This window comes from Haliotis cracherodii, unplaced genomic scaffold, assembly GCF_022045235.1.
Source record: "Haliotis cracherodii isolate W230 unplaced genomic scaffold, xgHalCrac1.p SCAF_5, whole genome shotgun sequence".
Lineage (NCBI taxonomy): Eukaryota > Metazoa > Mollusca > Gastropoda > Lepetellida > Haliotidae > Haliotis > Haliotis cracherodii.
The window spans coordinates 32,994,052-33,012,718 of record NW_027266308.1 but is presented as its reverse complement, the minus strand read 5'-3'; the positions used below and the strand labels follow the sequence as shown (position 1 = coordinate 33,012,718).

General features: G+C 41.2%; 1 protein-coding gene across 2 annotated transcripts in view; it reads right to left on the bottom strand.

Annotated features, from left to right (window-relative positions):
- Nucleotides 1-15,568, bottom strand: part of LOC139442851 (galectin-9-like) — a 33,393-nt gene extending 17,825 nt beyond the window's left edge. The window contains exons 1-2 of one of the 2 annotated variants that reach the window (XM_071223752.1): nucleotides 15,478-15,568; nucleotides 3,440-3,488 (exon numbers count right to left, since the gene is read on the bottom strand). In XM_071223752.1, coding sequence (XP_071079853.1) covers nucleotides 3,440-3,463 — 24 coding nt within the window. In that variant the 5' untranslated portion in view covers nucleotides 3,464-3,488; nucleotides 15,478-15,568. Of the gene's footprint in view, nucleotides 1-3,439; nucleotides 3,489-10,572; nucleotides 10,708-15,477 lie in introns of those variants that run through there. The other variant, XM_071223751.1, reaches the window with a different exon arrangement.
- Between the last annotated feature and the right edge of the window lie 3,099 nt (nucleotides 15,569-18,667).

The following is an 18,667-nucleotide window of genomic DNA, read 5'->3' as shown; positions in this document are numbered from 1 at the left end:
GTACTGCACGTTTTGGTCAATGCATGATGTAAGAACTAACATCATTCAGTCCCTGAAAAAATATAACCCGTTCTTCCTTGTACATCGTTGATTAACTCGAATTGCGTTATGACTAAGCACCCAACACAAGCAGATGTATAAATGTGCTGTGGCCATGATATTTACTGATTTACAGTGAACTGTGAATAACGATAAAAGGTTTTATGATTCTCAACTTTCTGACTGTCGGCTACTTTTCAGTAGGGATCACGTGTTACATAATTATCCATTCACAAAGTCCCCCATTCAAAAAGCCTTATTAAGTCAGTCCAGTCGACATCCACTTAGCTGTTGTTAATTGCATGTGCCCCAACATGACATCACGGTTTTCCCATACAAACGCATGGTCAGCATGTGATGAACAGTCATCCCTCTACATGTTGCCAGGTTACAGTGGCCGCCATCTGCCGCGCCGAGCAGTGTCAGCTGCAGACATCGTGTATACATACATCCACCTGACCATGTATTCGAGAGTTACGAGGGGTGGTTTAAATGTTCTGAGCCTAACGATTATGGGCTGTGTTGATGGAGTTGTTGCTAATTATCTTTATAATTCATTCCAAGGTCCAGATCCTTCGGCCAAACATGATGGAGTGCCTGGATCCCACTGACGTAGAAGGCTTTCCCCCGATGGCGTAAAAGGTTCTCCACAGAAGAAATGACGTAATCATTTGCCAGGATGGGAAGAGTTGAAATCTCACGGTGACAAATCTGGTGAATACGGAGGATGTTCCGTGATAAGAATAAGGACGTAAACTATATAGATAACAACTTCTGGTATGTAGCGATGTAGATTTTTATACCAAAATCAAGCTGGAGAACGGTGTAAGATTCTGCATCGAAACGTCGCTACATGCATTAAACCAGAAGTTGTTATCCATGAAGGTGTACGTTCTTATTATTAACTCACCAACTTCTAGAAAGCCAATCAAACAGTGATGTTTGATGAGTTCAAAGAGATAGTCATGCCTTACATACAACAGACCTGTGCCGTTTTCCACGGCGTTTAGCCTTGATATTCTCACATATGCAGTTGTCTACGCAGAATAGATAACTATTTGTCATAAAATGGTTCGACCTTTCAAGGGGTAGTTCACAATAGGATTCTTTTGGAATCCCCGAAAACTTGTAGCCATCACCTTGCCAGCTGGTGGAACAGACTTTGTCTTTTTCAGAGGAGACGTTTCCACAGCTTTGACTGGCTGATAGTGGTGAACCCAAGACTCATCCATGGTTACAAATCGCTCAACAAACTACAGCTGGATCTGCTTGAAAATGACGTGAATTATCACAAGAGGTGAAAAATTGGAGCGTTTCTGACCAGACGTCAGAAGATTTGGAGCCTAGCGTACTGAAATCTTGGAAATGCCTAGTTCATTTCTCAGAATGTTCTCAACTGTCTCATGAGATGTCTCCTATATTGTCACTTTTCACCACACGCTACACATTCGCCGTGTGAGGGCGTCCACTTCCCAATGCGAAGGGTAGGTATTTGGATAGATCAGTGGTGTAACATTTTATAGGAAATCTGGCCCTACATGAACATATGACTCAAGATACCCCATGCCGTTAATGTGTAGGCATACCACAATACATTTATCCAAATGATCAAAACAATATTCATAGAATTGTCTTGACAGATGTATTAATATCTTACTTAATCTACTGACAAAAAAGCTTCTTAAATATGAAAAAATGAGTTTAAAGTGTGCAGTGTGGAAATCTCCGCCTCCAAGACCAGGCACCTCATGAAAAGTGTACCCTTACAAGTACCCTTGGATTAACTAATAATAGGACTTGATAATGACAAGATTTTGTTTCAGCTGATATATTTTTTAATCACAACAATGAGCCTAAATATATTTTCTTTAAAAACTGGAATGCAATTTTTGTGGCAGTCATTTTTTCAACAGTATGGGGCATAATTGTGTTTTCAAGCATTTTCGGGGACATTTTTCAAGGCCCCTACGCATTTAATAACGTTGGTTACAGTGATTTGTGGGGGACTCAAACATCACCACTGACATACAAGCACATCATTGGTGACGTTATATCTGAGGACACAACAGAATACTCAGTACAATAATGGTGATTATGTGATAGTAGAGGAGCATGTAGCATGGATAAACATAATCATAATTTGACCACAGTTTTATCATAGCGCGTCAGCTTGACGTGAGAAACGTTCTGATTAAACAGGGAAGGAACCGATACTGCAAATTTGAAAACGGTCGCGTGCACTTATGTGCTTTCCATGAATTTCGCTTTGCTTGTATTTCAGTAACATTTTATCATTTAAGCCCATGTACAGTTAGTCCTCATCTGCTGTAACATGGCCTTCCACTATCGCAAGAAAAAAAGAGCCAATAACATATTCATTACTACTACTACTACATATACTACTACTACTACTACTACTACTGCTGCTGCTGGTGCTACTGCTACTACTGCTACTGCTGCTGCTGCTACTGCTACTACTGCTGCTGCTGCTACTGCTACTACTACTGCTGCTGCTGCTGCTACTACTACTACCGATGTCGGTTTCAAATTGATATCATGTTCATCACATAATAATGTCTTTTCCCGAGAAACTTGTCCCCATTGGCATCATATCAAAAATATAAAACAAGGTCCATAACTCCATAAAATATCAATTTTCGATGATGATTTTGCAAACAGATCAAAATATATATTTCTAATTCGTGTATGCATAATTTCGTCTTTAGACAGAGGATAATATTCAGGGTAAATCTTGTACCACAGGGAGCAGATGAGACGACCTTAACAAGTCTACTGCAAATCAAACATATATTCGCAAATTTTAAAGATACTAAGAATCTTTCAACACAGTTCCATGGTTACACACCAGTGGTTGTTTTTTGCTTATATGTTGCTTAACGCCGCACTCAGCAATATTCCAGTTTTATGACGGTGGTCTGTAAATAATCGAATCTGGATCAGACAATCCAGTGATTGACATCGTGAGCATCGATCCATGCAATTGGGACACGATGACATGCATAAACCAAGTCAGCGAGCCTGACCACCCGATCCCGTGAGTCGCCTCACCAAGCATAGTCGCCTTTTACAGCAAGCAGGGGATGCTGAAGACCTATTCTACCCGGGATCTTCACGGGTGCAGTGGTTGGTAGTGCGACACACAAAGTGAGCCTCTTCATTGCCTCAAGACGCTTCCCGGAGATATCCGATCACAGGTAATCCACCAGCCAGCATTTAGTGCCTCAGTATTGGGGACCTATTTGCCTATGTTGGTGCAATGCAAAGACGATTTTAACAAAAACTTCCTTTAGCAATTTCCTTATATCAAACTGCCACTGTCATTACCTTCAATGATATATTCTACTGTGAATCTACGGTGTGTGTTCTGTAGAATACTTACGATTCTGCTGGACATGAAGGCCATCTTGACTGTGAATTACAACCAAACTCTGAAATACAGAAAAGACACAATCACTGCATACACAACGTTCCCGAAAGACAACACGATCCTACGACATACGTGACGAGTACTGTCTGCACAACGTCCCCGAAAGACAACACGATCCTACGATATACGTGAAGAGTACTGTCTGCACAACATCCCCGAAAGACAACACGATCCTACGACATACGTGACGAGTACTGTCTGTACAACGTCCCCGAAAGACAACACGATCCTCCGAAAAACGTGACAAGTTGTTACTTTTCCCATTATTGCTTTATTGTGAATATATTGTGTGATATTTACCTTAATATGCATGTGTGATAAGAAACCGTAATATTTAGAAATAATTAATGGTGAAACAGTGAGATTATCCTAATTTCTTTTGAAAGAAGATGATTCTAATTATCGAATTAACACCGACGGCACGCGTTAAGTGTAATGTTTTGTTTTCAGCTCAATGACATATCCGGGATCAGGTGACCCGTAACAAAATGTATACATCCGTTCATGTACGTACTATACGTTATATTGGGCAATTATTTCCTTATGTTAAAGGATTAAATTACAAACCCACGTTGAAAATATTTTTACAAATACTCAGCCTACTTAAAGGGAAAAGGAAACGTGTATCTAAGGTCACAATTAGTGTTAACATGTGTCACAGATGATAGGAGTTACCTGGTCAGTCACGTGACTCCAGCTCTATTTTTAAGAAAGTACATGAGGGATTGTCCAGTGACGCAACGCGCACAAGAACAGGGCAATTCTTCACATTAATCGTAGTGTTGGCTAAATGCAGGTACTAATATACCTTGCAACAGTAGAACGGCTACACGTCAACATACATTAGAATAGCAATTACTATACAATTACGAGTCGTATCGTGATGAGACTGCAAGAAACAGTCTGGCCGTGCCGATTTATGATGAAGGCGAGTGGGCGGCAAAGTAAAGGTCAGCCTATCCAGATACATTCAGAACCTACACACAAGTGTCGCAATAGAAGTACAAACGTGATGGGGACAATGACATATACCTTGATTCATGCGCTCGTGCGATCATTGTTTAAATTCTAGAATGATGTCTATGCATACACTGCAAAATAAAAATGTAAAGTCATTCTTTCACACCCTAAAAAGACAAGAAACTAAAAGGAACCTTTTTTTAGTCAGCGATTTAAAATTTAACGTCAAATCGGCATTATTATCATTTATCAGGTTGGGCTAAAAATGAAATATTTAAAACTGGGGATAACCTTTCCGTTCTGGTTTTGATGATTAGAAAAAGGTCGGCGAGTTTTGATAAAAAAACAAAATACGATACTGTCAACTCATTTTCACATGCATCAAAGCTAACACAAAAGTGTAGTGTCTTGAAGGCTAATCACCATAAAGGCGAGTAAAACAAAGAATGAATGCTGAACAGTTATAAACAATATTTGTGGACATATACCGTTATCTTCCTTCTCTTGCCAATAAGTGTAAGGATATGGATGTTCAGCATGTCAGTCAATGATTGTCTTATCCCGACTTGATTATTTACAGATCGCTGCCAGTGCGGCGTTAAGCCTCCAACACACTGGGTTGGTCAGTTGGGTTTTTTATTTGACCACACTAGTGAATATCACTTGCATGATACGTGTCAATTATTTGGACTTACAAAATGAGGTCTCAAAGACGAAATGCTGTCGGAACATGTATTCAATAAAGCCCGGTCCCGCTAGATACACAAATCTGCCCTTCTCTAAATAGAATTTGATTGTCAGTATGGATAGTCAAACATTTACCTAGCCTGGTATGTGCGAGCAGATTGGAGGGTATGTGGGTGTTTGCTGACAAAGCTGTAACAATGATTAGACGTGCTTATCTAAGAGATTGTCTCCGTACATAGTCCCACATATGGCCTTATCAGGCAGACATTTTCTCTCACTACTACACACGAATGGGAATGGAAACTGTGAATGAAAGTGTTTCAAATTTTAAAGCTGTGCCAAGGACACCTTTTTTTATTTTGATTTTGGATTGTTATTGCTTTAATCATGTTGAAGTTTATTGCTTGTTGTGTACTGTAGTGGGGGAATAGCATAACATTCTTCTTGTGTGTCCAAGATGTTAATCATTAAGAAAGGAAGTATATATCAGAATGTTACTTCGTCCATCCCAAATTTGAATCTCTTGATAATTTCCCCCAGCAGAAATAGGTGCTTTCTCATGCCGAGATGTAAGGTAAAACAACTCTTTTTTTTGAGTGAAATAATATTTGTGAACGATACTCTTCAGTGCAGAATTAAAAATTGATTAATTGAGTTCACGAATAACAATCCTGATGCAACATTTACCCTCAATAAAATGAGTCACTCGCAGCTATATCCGAGTCATGAGATTGCCCTGTTGTTCTCTTCTACTGCCTCGGATAGCAAAATGTCCCTGGTTCTTCAACTATGCCCCTGAAAAACCCAGTATCATTTATGTGAGACCCGTGAACATCCGGGTTAAAATAGGTCTTCAGCAACCCATGCTTGCCGTAAGAAGGGATTATATCATTGTCGTAAGAGGCGACTGACGGGATCGGGAGGTGAGGCACCCTGACTTGGTTGATGCATGTCATCGTACCCCAATTGCGTGGATCGATGCTCATGATGTCAATCGCTGAATTGTCTGGTCCAGACTAAATTATTTATAGACCGACGTCATATAGCTGGAGTATTGTTGTGTGTGGTGTTAAACAAATAAACATTTTTGTGAACCCTGATCTTCTATGTCATATCCTTGACCATCATTTTCACAGGTACTGGATCATGTGATCCATGCTTCACATCAGCCATAAGCTCATTAACCAACATGGCCACCTATTATGCTAACTTCGTAAGATGATCCACATTCACATGACGTATGGTGCTAACATGTAGCGCCTATTCAGTGTATAAGGACTGAGTTAGGTGGTACGAGTACGTCTTACTTCACTAATTCTCGTACACCGTGGTGTACATACCGAACTAGGTGATGTAGAGTGTTATACCCATGCATTACAAAGGCAAAGGATCGTCAGCAGATCAACCGTGGAGAGATAAGAGCCTTTCTGGAGAATATTCTGAATAGAGATGGAGGGGTACTTCATGCAAAGTAGTTCCATGACCACTAAAAGCGATTGTATTGAAGTTACTTGGAGGAATGATTATGACAATCACAATAGTTATTCTGTATTAGACCACCCTGACTAAGAATTTGTAGTTACGTATATCTGATAGTCACATTACGTTGTTATACAACCCTAAGTCGATTGCATTTCAATTAGTTTATTATCCTTATGCAATATAACGTCAAAAGTGTTAACAAAATATTGTAAATATTACTGCTCCAATACTATGCTTATAGTTAGAGGCGGTCTAACAATAAGCCGGATCGGGTGGTCAGGCTCGCTGACTTGGTTGATGCATGTCGTATCTCAATTGCGTAGATCGATGCTCATGATGTCAATCACTGGATTGTCTGGTCCATACTCGATTATTTACAGACCGCCGTCATACAGCTGGAATATTCCTGAATTTGGCGTTAAACAACAAACAAACAAACAAAACAAGAATCTCCAGCGATGAACTGATAAAAAAGCAAATCGTGACTCCATGGTAACGACGCAATGTGATGTTTAACACTGCTGTCACAAGATAAGTTGACTCGCCAACTCATGTCCGGTGAGAAGTCAAGTTGACACGAGGGCGATGTGACCAGTTACAAGATGAGGCTGACCCGCAGCCACGTTTGATTATTTGAGCCCAAGTGGACACTAGTTTGTATACCAGTAGCATATATTTTACTGATCACGCCTTTGCTTGTCGCACTCAGACTAAGGGTTCGATTGCCCATATTACCAAAATTTGTGAAGCTTATCCTTTGTGGTGTATTGTGAAAAATCGACACAGCATTCTATAACAAAGACTCCTCAAATGAACGCGTCTGTTTCACCGTCTGCATAAATCGAAATGGTTGTCTTATCTATCAGGGTGAGTTAGGTGTAAGTCATAGACGTTTCTTGATTCGACCAACCGCATTCGTTACTTAGATAACAGAATGGACTGATATTTGGTGAAAGTGGACAAATCTTTGTGTCAGCACCATTGTAAAATGGAGGCTCGGGATTCATCTGTTGCCTCGTGGGTATGTTGTACACTCACAATAGTGACATTTCATAGGTGAGCAAGAGTTTGGTTGGTTGGTTGTTGTTTAACGCCGCACAAAACAATATTCCAGCTTTATGACGGCGGTCTGTAAATAATCGAGTCTGGACCAGACAATCCAGTGATTGACAACATGAGCATCTATCATCGATCTACGCAATAAGGGGCAAGAAGTAGCTCTGATACGCCGTATAAAGAACAAAAGAAGTTGCTATCCATAAATAAGTGTCATGTATTCACTATTGGTCTATTATTGACTCTGCTTGTATCGTACAACGGTTAATTCGACCTACCATCGATGGTACACAGAGGTTCGAGTAACAATTGTTTCGATGTATTCTTTTCCGACACGGGTTGAATTCCTTGAAATCCCCCGTCCTGAAATGTATCCTTATATTTGAAATACAGGTACATGTACTTGAGCGTCCTCTTACCTAAAACAGTCGATAGTCACAGTGCATTCCAGACAGGTGATTCATTCTGCAACTACACCCTTCTGTTTACCTGTCATTTACCGTCAAGATTATTTAGTTTTCAGTATTTATTTTAACGTTTTAGTTTTCACGCCTGCAGAACATGTCTTTTTGTTTAGCTTACATACCAAGTGCAACCGATTATTGACACGAATAATACATAATATCCAAGTTAAAAGTCAATACACCCATCAAATAATATGCCTATGTAATCGGATAGTTCTATTTATTGATGCCTCTTAGCGTCCCTTTTCACTCATGTTGTCACACCAGTATATTTGATGTTGCCGTGAGTCCAAATTTAAACATTAAGGAATTAACGGCAACATGCTAGCCATGTGAACACTTTTCAACAATTTCACAAGAGATTTTTCAACTTATCAGAGAGGTCCACTGTCTCCGGTCCGGCACCCTGTAACTATCGGCGTTGGACATTCGGCCTTATCGGGCACTCATTCTCCAAACAGCTAACTGACTCTAAACTGAGTAAATTTCTGACTGAAAATTTCTATCACACACTCCCCTAACCAGGTTTTCCTTCTTGGTCATCCTCTACACACATTAACAGATCGGTGAAAACCTAGTTCATCGTTATATGAACCCTCAGCTATTCAGGGTATCCTACCGCCATTATTTTTTAAATAAATAGCCTCTTTTCGTTCCCATTTCTAAAATATGACAGTAATTTGAATGGACGGCTATTTTAACGTCATTGCCATTTGAACCGATTGAAAAAACGAAGCAACGGTAGCGACTGGGTCTATAGCCAGGGTATTTCACATAACAGAATGGAGATACAAGACACTGTGTAATCGAGGATGCGTCAAGTTGAATGTTCGTACGAAGCTTTTGTGTGAACATCCACGGCTCGCTACGGTCAATTTTGCAGTAAATATCGAGGATACCTCTATGTTGGCATTTCCGTTTCACACCTTTCATTTCATTTCAACCTCATTCGAGTCAGTGAATGCTATTTTACGGCACTGCCAGAATAATCAAGCAATATCACGACGGCTGGTAAATATGAGTCTGGACCAGGCAAACCATTGGTTGACAACACGAGGTTCGATGAACAAGCCATGTCAAACATTGTAACCAACCAATCCACACGATTACGACAATCAAGATCGAGGGTTTAACTGGGTACCTATTCTGCCCCGGTGTGTCCATCACACCCTCTATTGATGTGATCAAGATCAGACTTGGGAGGTCAACGACTCCCACACAAAATGCGAGAGCTGGATTTAACCTCAACTTTGACATTTTAGTAACAAATAATGGGGTGTAATTCTTATGTGGTGTGTGACGCAGATCGTAGACATTAACCATTTTGGTGAAACGAAGGAAAAAAACTACCCAGGTCTCATCACACTAACACAGCAGATTTGCTTTGTTTTTATTGTTTGTTTTCCGCGATTCAGGCATTGATTATGAGTGCCGTAGCACCCTCAATATTTGTTAACCTGAAACGATGATAATCCTTATCCAGGGCTCCACAATACGTTAACTCGACCCAAGATCAGGTTATCAATCCTGAGCTCCTGAACCATGTCCTTTTCTGTTGAGAGTCAGCGAGGTGTCAGGGAGGCTTGAAGAATGTGGGTCGGCAGATAAGTAAATAAGTAAATGAGGGGCACGTATTTCAATGGATGTGGACACTGCCCCATCGTCAGCAGCCGGTGGGTCTACAGTGATTAACACTGACTTATATACAGACTATCTGCTGTGATGGATGCAGGTGCGTGTATTTCTGTGACAAAATCCATACAAAGACCGAATCGGCAATATGAAAGCCACGTCAGGGTACGTGTTATCTGAGATTTTTATCTAAGTACCCATGGCGACAATTTAGGAATATAAATTCATAGGTAGTTTAAGCTACCATTCAAATTATGTTAAACAAAATATTAAAAACACTTCTATGTAATGATCTTTGAAGCTGACATCTTAACAAGAATTAGGAAATGTTTAAATTGGGAATCGTTGCTAACACTTCCTTTATTCCTGGGTTATCTATTGTCGTATAAATGATACAAAGATAATTCGGATATGTGTCTATACTCCCTCCCCAAAAACGAAATGATAAACATATAAATGATCCACAGATCCGGTACAGACTGGCTTGTAATACACGTGATCTTTCACTTCACATTTTAAACATAACATACACGAAACTCCCAGATTCACTCGATACGAGTATCGCATAACACAATTGCACAAGAAGAGGCACGCTGAGACAACACACCTTTGCCCAACATATCTTCAGCGGACAAACTTATTTTTAGCCCAAGGATGCACCGCCTGAGTACTCACTCGGTTCTGCGTCGTCAGTGAAAATTACACACCACACATATCATACAAGTAGATATAATCAAGTCATCAGCTCGTCCAGATGAACAGCTGACCTTCGCCCATCACTTCGATACACGTATATCAACTTACCTGTTCAACATCGACTGAACGTCAAAGCTTCGAGTGGCCTTTCGCGAGTTGCACCGGTAGCGTACACGCAGACGATATGTGGTCATGTGACCAAATGATTCACGGGATGTTGTCGTCTGCTCGTGGAATGTCAAAGACAAAAGCCAGAATTAATCGTCCTATCTTATAACAAAAACTTGCCTGGGTCAACCCCCGCAATATGTCGGGTCTGTGCTTATTGGGTGGGGTCAAACTGGGTCCATATTTCATTTCGCCACGTGCGAACCCGGATATAAGACTTGATACCCATCCTCTCTATATCGCGAATTCTTAGTTTTTCGACAGTCCCCCCTAAGGCAAGCTACTGCTGTCCGATGTGATGAATCTATTTTCCAACAGCAAATATCCGTGTCATTTTTACATGAAATTAAGACAAACCCGTGATGATCCAGGTTAGAATTGGTCTGTAAAGCAGCTGATGCTTGTCGACTGAGGCAATTAGGGAAATGATTATTTTTTTTATTGGGTGTGTGGGGTGTGTATGATTATTATTTTACATCATAATTTCTCGATTATATAAATAACAAGATGTCCTCATAAAATACTGGCGTCCTTACTGTCCGCTTATCTCGACTTGCCTATTATAAGGATAGCATTACTACACATTGATGGACTTAGCTTTCAGTTTTTGTTTGTTTGCTTGTTGTTTAACGCCGCACTCAGCAATATCCCGGCGATATGACGTCTGTATGTAAATACTCGATTCTGGACCTGACAATCCAGTGATTGATGTCATGAGCATCGATCTACGCAATTGTGATACGATAAAATGCGTCAACCAAGCAGCGAGCCTGACCGCCCAATTCCGTTAGTCGTCTCCACCGACAAGCATAGTCGCCTCTTACAACAAGCATGGGTTGCAGAAGACCTATTCTAACCCCGATATCTTTCAGTACAGCCTTGGAGTAAATTTAGGAAGCTCTTGACAACACGTTTATAAAACATGTTACTAGTAGGTACTGTTTAAAACAATTTCACATTTGTGGCAAAATATAGCATGCTCATTTTACAAAGGTGTCAAAGAGCGTCATGTGACTATTGCTCAAACGTGTCTTCCTCAGTTACAACATTCAAGTCCTCAGTTAAGCTTTCAAAAAGTATTATGTTAGACATGTGTAGGACATTACAAATGTGATGCGTAAGTGACAAACATGCTGTCCTATGAATTCCCCATTTTGACTCCGGTCGTATTCCATATGTCCCCGTTTTCTTTCAGGTGAACAGTTAACTTGCCTTTCCATGTGTTTGTGATAGATGCGACCGGTGGAGCAGGATACGCTCACCGTTTTGCGAACACCTGGTATCATCTCGTTTTATAGTGGTTGAAAACACATGGGTATCATATAATCGGATTCGAACTATGGACTCTGATTTAGCTGATATTTCTTATGATTATGGAAAGGGTTGCATCGAGTAAGTGTTTATCTATCACGTGAAGTGTTGAATATGTTTGTTGTTTGTTGTTTAACGTCGCAGAAGTATTCCAGCTATATGACGGCGGGCTGTAAATAATCGAGTCTGGTCCAGACAATGACGTCATTGACGTCATGAGCATCGATCTACGAAACTAGAAAACGATGACATGCTTCACCCAAGACCACCCGATCACGTTGGTCGCCTCTTACGACATACATGTGTTGCTAAAGACCAACTGTAATCCGGATCTTCATGGGGCCCAACTCTGAATACTAGTACATATTTACATGACATACATTATATGACATTAACGCATAAATAATGGTTAAGGCGGATGTTACGTTGTATAACACACCAACTGGTTGCGCCTGAAGCCTGACATATTGATATGCGGCATAACGTCTAGGAGTTAATTTGTAACACTACATGACAGTATGACAAGAAACCAGTATGACTCAGTATGACTACATGTTGTCCGGTATGTGTCAAACAGCGGTCATGTGGGAGTATGTCTTGATAACGAGGGCGTTACGAGATTGCCACGTGATAAATGGTGATATTGAAGGTATCACGCAACGTATCACGTCACTATCCCACCCACACTCACCTGGACCCATCACTGATACTGCTCTTCGTCGTTGACTGGTAAACTCGGGTTAAACGCCGATACAAGCATATAATAGTTTTGGTTTAATGCTTTGAAATGTATTGCAGACATGTCACGTTGTGTCAGAAGCGCGGGTCGTGGACATTTACCACTTTGGTGAAATCAACGAATGCGTCTGTCAGGTCAAGGCTTCGTGCGGCGTTAAACAACAAACAAACAAAACAGATCAAGGTTCACAACTGGGGTATGCGTTGAATTAAGGGTCAAATTACAACGTTTTTGAAAATAATATGAGACCACAATCTCTTTAACCCAACCAACAGTATTATCTCATGTTGACTTGAGTTTATTCCTCCTAAGCGTAATAAGAACACTGTTGGTGTGTATTGTTTTTAGATTGACATCAATCAAGCAATAAACCACCAACGGTGGTACAGGAGCTCACACTAATTATTACATATATACAGATATGTATAGCAAGATGCGGTTAGTATTCACGTACGAATTCATGGTTGGTTGGTTGCTTGGTTGGTTGCCGCACTCAGCAATATTCCAGCTATATGACGGCGGTCTGTAAATAATCGAGTCTGAACCAGACAATCCAGTGATTAATATCATGAGCATCGATCCGCGCAATTGGGATTGATGACATGCATCAACCAAGTCAGCGAGCCTGACCACCCGATCCCTTTAGTCGCCTCTTACGACAAACATTGTCGCCTTTTACAGCAAGCATGGGTTGCTGAAGACCTATTCTACCCCGGATCTTCACGGGTCATGAATGCTATCAATGACAAACATTAAGAAGACATTTCAGACTGTTTACGTTGGATCAAGATAAGTATTTGGATGGGACATATGACAATCTTTCTTGTAAAAGGCTTGACAACGAAATAAATAGTGAAATTCATCAGCAATAGAGGGTGAGTTATCACAGCTTCTTTTGAGTCGGTTTTAACAATAGACGTCAAATTATATCAAAGACAATTGATGATATGCGAAAGAAAGTGTTTGAAGTTAGTAATAGGTTCGGTGAAATGGGTTTATTAAACCTACACCAACCTAATACCCGCCCACACCCGCCCCCTCCATGACTCTCCTCACTCACCCACCGGACCACGTGGCACGAGAGTCACCTAACCTAAGGCCGAGGTTTTCTTACGTGACAATCTGCAGGGAAGTCGTTCTTATCAATTGCAAACATACATACAGGGAAAACAAATCTATCTCGCTTCCTAATATCATATCATGTCTGGAAACGTGTTCTTGGTATAATTTTGAAACAGTGTCTATTGTTCATTTAATTTTTCTCTGTTGCGGGAGTTCAAGAAATGATTAGGAGTATATTTAGGAAGCATCCGAGGCATTTGATGTGTATAGTTGGGGTGGGGTGGGGTGGGGTGTGAACAATAAAGTTTGTTCTCAGATGTATCACACAAACTATATATACACTGAGCAACATCAAACAATCAAATAAAGGTGTTCGTACGGGTATTTTCAACAAAACAAAACATATATCTTTTTACCCACTAACTATTCATTTTGGGCATATGTCTGTCCAACTATTCATTTATAAAATCTCTAGAGATCTTCTGTTTTTTGGAATCAAAATAATGTTTGTCAAATGATTTCAAATATTCTCTTTCGTGTAATTTATACAGAAAGGCCATGTTAAATCCTGGTACCTTACATGAAATTATAGGTCCTCATCGGAGTTACCATGTAGAAGTTTGTCGACACAATGGAGTTTAAGTTACCCGTGTTCTGATGAAACATGTTCACTAACAAGCATGGGAGACCAAGTAGTCTAGGCGCCGGAGCTTGCCCGTCATGAGCTCGAATCCAATACTCGTCCCGATTAGGATCCCTGATCTATCGGCACCACGTCCATGGGTTGCATGAAATAGATACACGTCTTGGATCTGTATTACATTGGGCTTTCCTCTCACATAAAGCTGACATGATTGACATACTGACCAGATGCACTCACACACACACAGGCACAAAACGATCAGCTCTACAGTGCACGACTATTTAGCAGCATAATATTGTTTAGTTCTTGCTCTGATGTCACTCACTCACTCAAGGCAAAATAGTACCGTTTAGTTCTTGCTATGATGTTACTCGCTAACTCAAGGCGAAATAGTACCGTTTGGTTCTTGCTGTGATGTTACTCGCTTACCCTAGGCGAAATAGTACCGTTTACTTCTTGCTGTGATGTTACTCACTCACTCAAGGCGAAATAGTACCGTTTAGTTCTTGCTCTGATGTCCCTCACTCACTCAAGGCGAAATAGTACCGTTTAGTTCTTGCTGTGATGTTACTCACTCACTCAAGGCGAAATAGTACCGTTTACTTCTTGCTGTGATGTTACTCACTCACTCAAGGCGAAATAGTACCATTTACTTCTTGCTGTGATGTTACTCACTCACTCAAGGCGAAATATACCGTTTACTTCTTGCTGTGATGTTACTCACTCACTCAAGGCGAAATATACCGTTTAGTTCTTGCTCTGATGTCCCTCACTCACTCAAGGCGAAATAGTACCGTTTACTTCTTGCTGTGATGTTACTCGCTTACCCAAGGCGAAATAGTACCGTTTAGTTCTTGCTATGATGTTACTCACTTACTCAAGGCGAAATAGTACCGTTTACTTCTTGCTGTGATGTTACTCACTCACTCAAGGCGAAATAGTACCGTTTACTTCTTGCTGTGATGTTACTCGCTTACCCAAGGCGAAATAGTACAGTTTAGTTCTTGCTGTGATGTTACTCACTCACTCAAGGCGAAATAAATATGTCAAAGTGCGTCTTTCAAGCAAACGTAAGATGGCTGACACTCACCTTGATTCTCCAGCGGCGTGACTGTTGCCCTCAGTCCCGGGAAATGTAGAGCGAGGGGAGAGATCGGGTGCTAGGTAGAGTGACTTACTTACGGTTACCCCAATGAAAACAGCCAGTAAATCACATTCCACAACCCCACCCCAAACCAGATAAGATAGACCAGGGGGTGCTCCTGACCCGATTATACCTCAAGCTTCAAACGTAGGTTGTTCTTACTCGTAGTTACAGTGGCATGTACAGCACGGAGTGGTTGACACGGATGTGCTTTTTTTCACTTTACTGAAGCATATTTAATTATTTCAACACAAAAAGGGATACAAATAACATAGGCACACTGCTGCGTATTGTATGTATGTGAGGTGAAATGGGGTTGAACGTCGCGTTCACGATTATTGCACTTATATATTGACCTGCATGCATGAGTGTGTGGCTACTTGCACCAGTCCGCACTTTTTGTATGACGCGACCAGCCAACGACCTTACGATCATGGGGAAGACGTACATTTCTCTCCACTAGACTACGGAGGGGTCGTAGTGTATGTAAACAATGGCTACCCAGAGACAATGACGTCGTTTTACAGATAAGGTTCCTGTGGCATTCGTTACCACTCATTCCTTGCCGTAAAATACCGGAATGACACGAGTGGTCACGAAGCACGAGTATCACGAGTGGTCACTAACCCTAGAGATTAGGAACCCTACTATTTGCCACTTTTCCGCAACCTTCATTTTCGGGTTGTCCCATAAGTGTCCGGACGTATGATCTAATAATTGTTTTCGCCATTCGTGTGTTCCGAATGCAAAAAAAACCACCATGGAAATCATGTTTGTATTTTAGTTGTTTTAAAGTACTGTCCAATGTTACGTTGTATTAACCTTACATTTGTCAACTGTCCATTTACATTCATAGTATGGGATCATATGCCTTGACGTCATTGTCTCTGGGTAGCCATTGTTTACATACAATACGACCCCTTATGTCTTGATGTGTGGTGTCGTGTGTTGTGTTGTCCATCGTGCATAAATCTGTGCATTCTTCTCTAACATCACTGTAACCATTGTGCTGAAACTTGGCAGTGTTTTTAATTGCCTTTGGTCTCTCTTCTAATTGACTCCGTGTTGATTTCGGGGAAGATTAGGTCAATTAGATTAGGTAATGCGTTGGTTGAGGTTCGTCAAAAACTTAGCTAAGTCTGCCGTGAGAAACTAAGTCGATTTCGCCGAATGCAAACACATGATCACTAAGGACTATCCCAGGTACACTCTCTCAAAAAGGAAACGCAACCCAAGTCTGAAAATGTTAGAAAGCCCCAAACAGAAAAATGTTCATTGTAAATACAGTTTTTCTGATATGCACGGATACCATGTACACTGTTTATTAACGTAAGCGCCCAAACACATTAATTTTCGTGCACAAGGGCATTTTATTGTTACTTTTATTATAGTGAGCAAAATTTTCACGTGGCCCATGCCAAAAGCCTCATGCACGTGCAATTCATGGAAAGAGCAGTAGAAGTATGGGTTTATAAAAGCACGTGTTGATTAGCAATTCACTCTATCATTTTCACCGAAAGACAAGGTCGAATATGCCATGTTTGAGTGCTGCAGATCGAAATATCGCAATTTGTCGTATTGAGGCTGGACAAAGATTTGGAAACGTTGCCTGGCACTTCAATATTCATAAAACAACGATTCCCTACTTTGGAGCCAATACACCCAGTGTCATGCAACTGAAGATCGCCCCAGAAGTGGTAGGCCAAGTGTTACCACACCACCTCAGGATCGATTCATCCGGGTCACCCACCTACGTAATCGGCTAGCCACACCTACCGTCACTGCAACACAGATGCCAGGTCTGAGAAGAGTGTCCGCACAAACAATTAGGAACCGTCTACGAGAGGCCGGTCTACGTGCAAGAAGACCACTTATTGGACCTGTTTTACGCCACGAACATCGACGCCAACGACTCAGGTTGTGCACCAACGTTCGGATATGGACCCTCAGAAACTGGAGGCGCGTCTGGTTTATTAACGAATCACGTTTTCGCTTACAACGCCGTGACGGAAGACAGCGTGTCTATAGAAGAGGAAACTAACGTTTTGCCCCGAAATGTGTTCGGCAGGTCGACAGATTTGGTGGAGGGAGCGTCATGGTGTGGGGAGCCATGTCTTACAACCAAAGATCAGACTTGGTCATCATTTGTGGCAATTTGACAGCCCAGCGCTATATCAATGACGTTTTACAGCCTCATCTTCTGCCGATTATCGACCAACAGAGGGAGCTCTATCAACACGACAACGCCCAGCCGCACACTGTTCATGCAACAGTGAATTTTCTCCAGAATTCTAACGTCAACGTGTTACCATGGCCCTCCCGATCACCAGACATCAACCCAATCGAACATCTTTGGGATTATCTGGATTGACGAGTACGTGCACGTACACCGCCGCCCGAGACGTTGGATGCACTAGCCGTTCACTGCAGGAGGAGTGGAGAGCAATCCCTCAGGAAAGAATCCGGCGTCTAATCCGTTCTGTTCCAAGGAGGTGCAATGCTGTGATCGCAGCTCGTGGCGCTCATACGAGGTACTGAGAAAGACGCCCCCCTTGCGTCAAGTCAATCTTAGTGAGAGAACTGTCGAAGCCTGGACTTAAACTTGCATAACTGTACTGCCACCATGCCAAATTTCATGTTGTTGTCTTCAATAATAAATGTGTTATAATAACTTGAATATTGAGATAAACATCTTGAAAATATAGGGGTTGCGTTTCTTTTTTGAGAGAGTGTATTTTTAGCCTACCAGTGGAACTCTTTTCACTAATTAAGAGACGGAAAAACGTCACCGAGGAATTCCCGGACAGCGCAGACGATAATAAACATCGCGGCGAGCTCCAAGAAAGGCCTACACCATGACCGAAGACGCGAAAAAAGAGACAGTCAAACTTTACCAAAGAAGAATAGTTTCTACTAACACCTTGGAAACGCAGGACACGGCACAACTCCGCTGTGTTATGGGACTCAACTCCTGCTCAAGGATATCACAGATCTAAACAATACTGTTCCTGTCAAATCTGTAGCGCTGTATCAGTTCATTGTCATCTAATGAATGTAGTACATCTCTTCTCTCTTTAAATATTCTTGGATTACGTCTGGCAGCCATTTTGTTTTACATGACTTAAGTCAAACATAT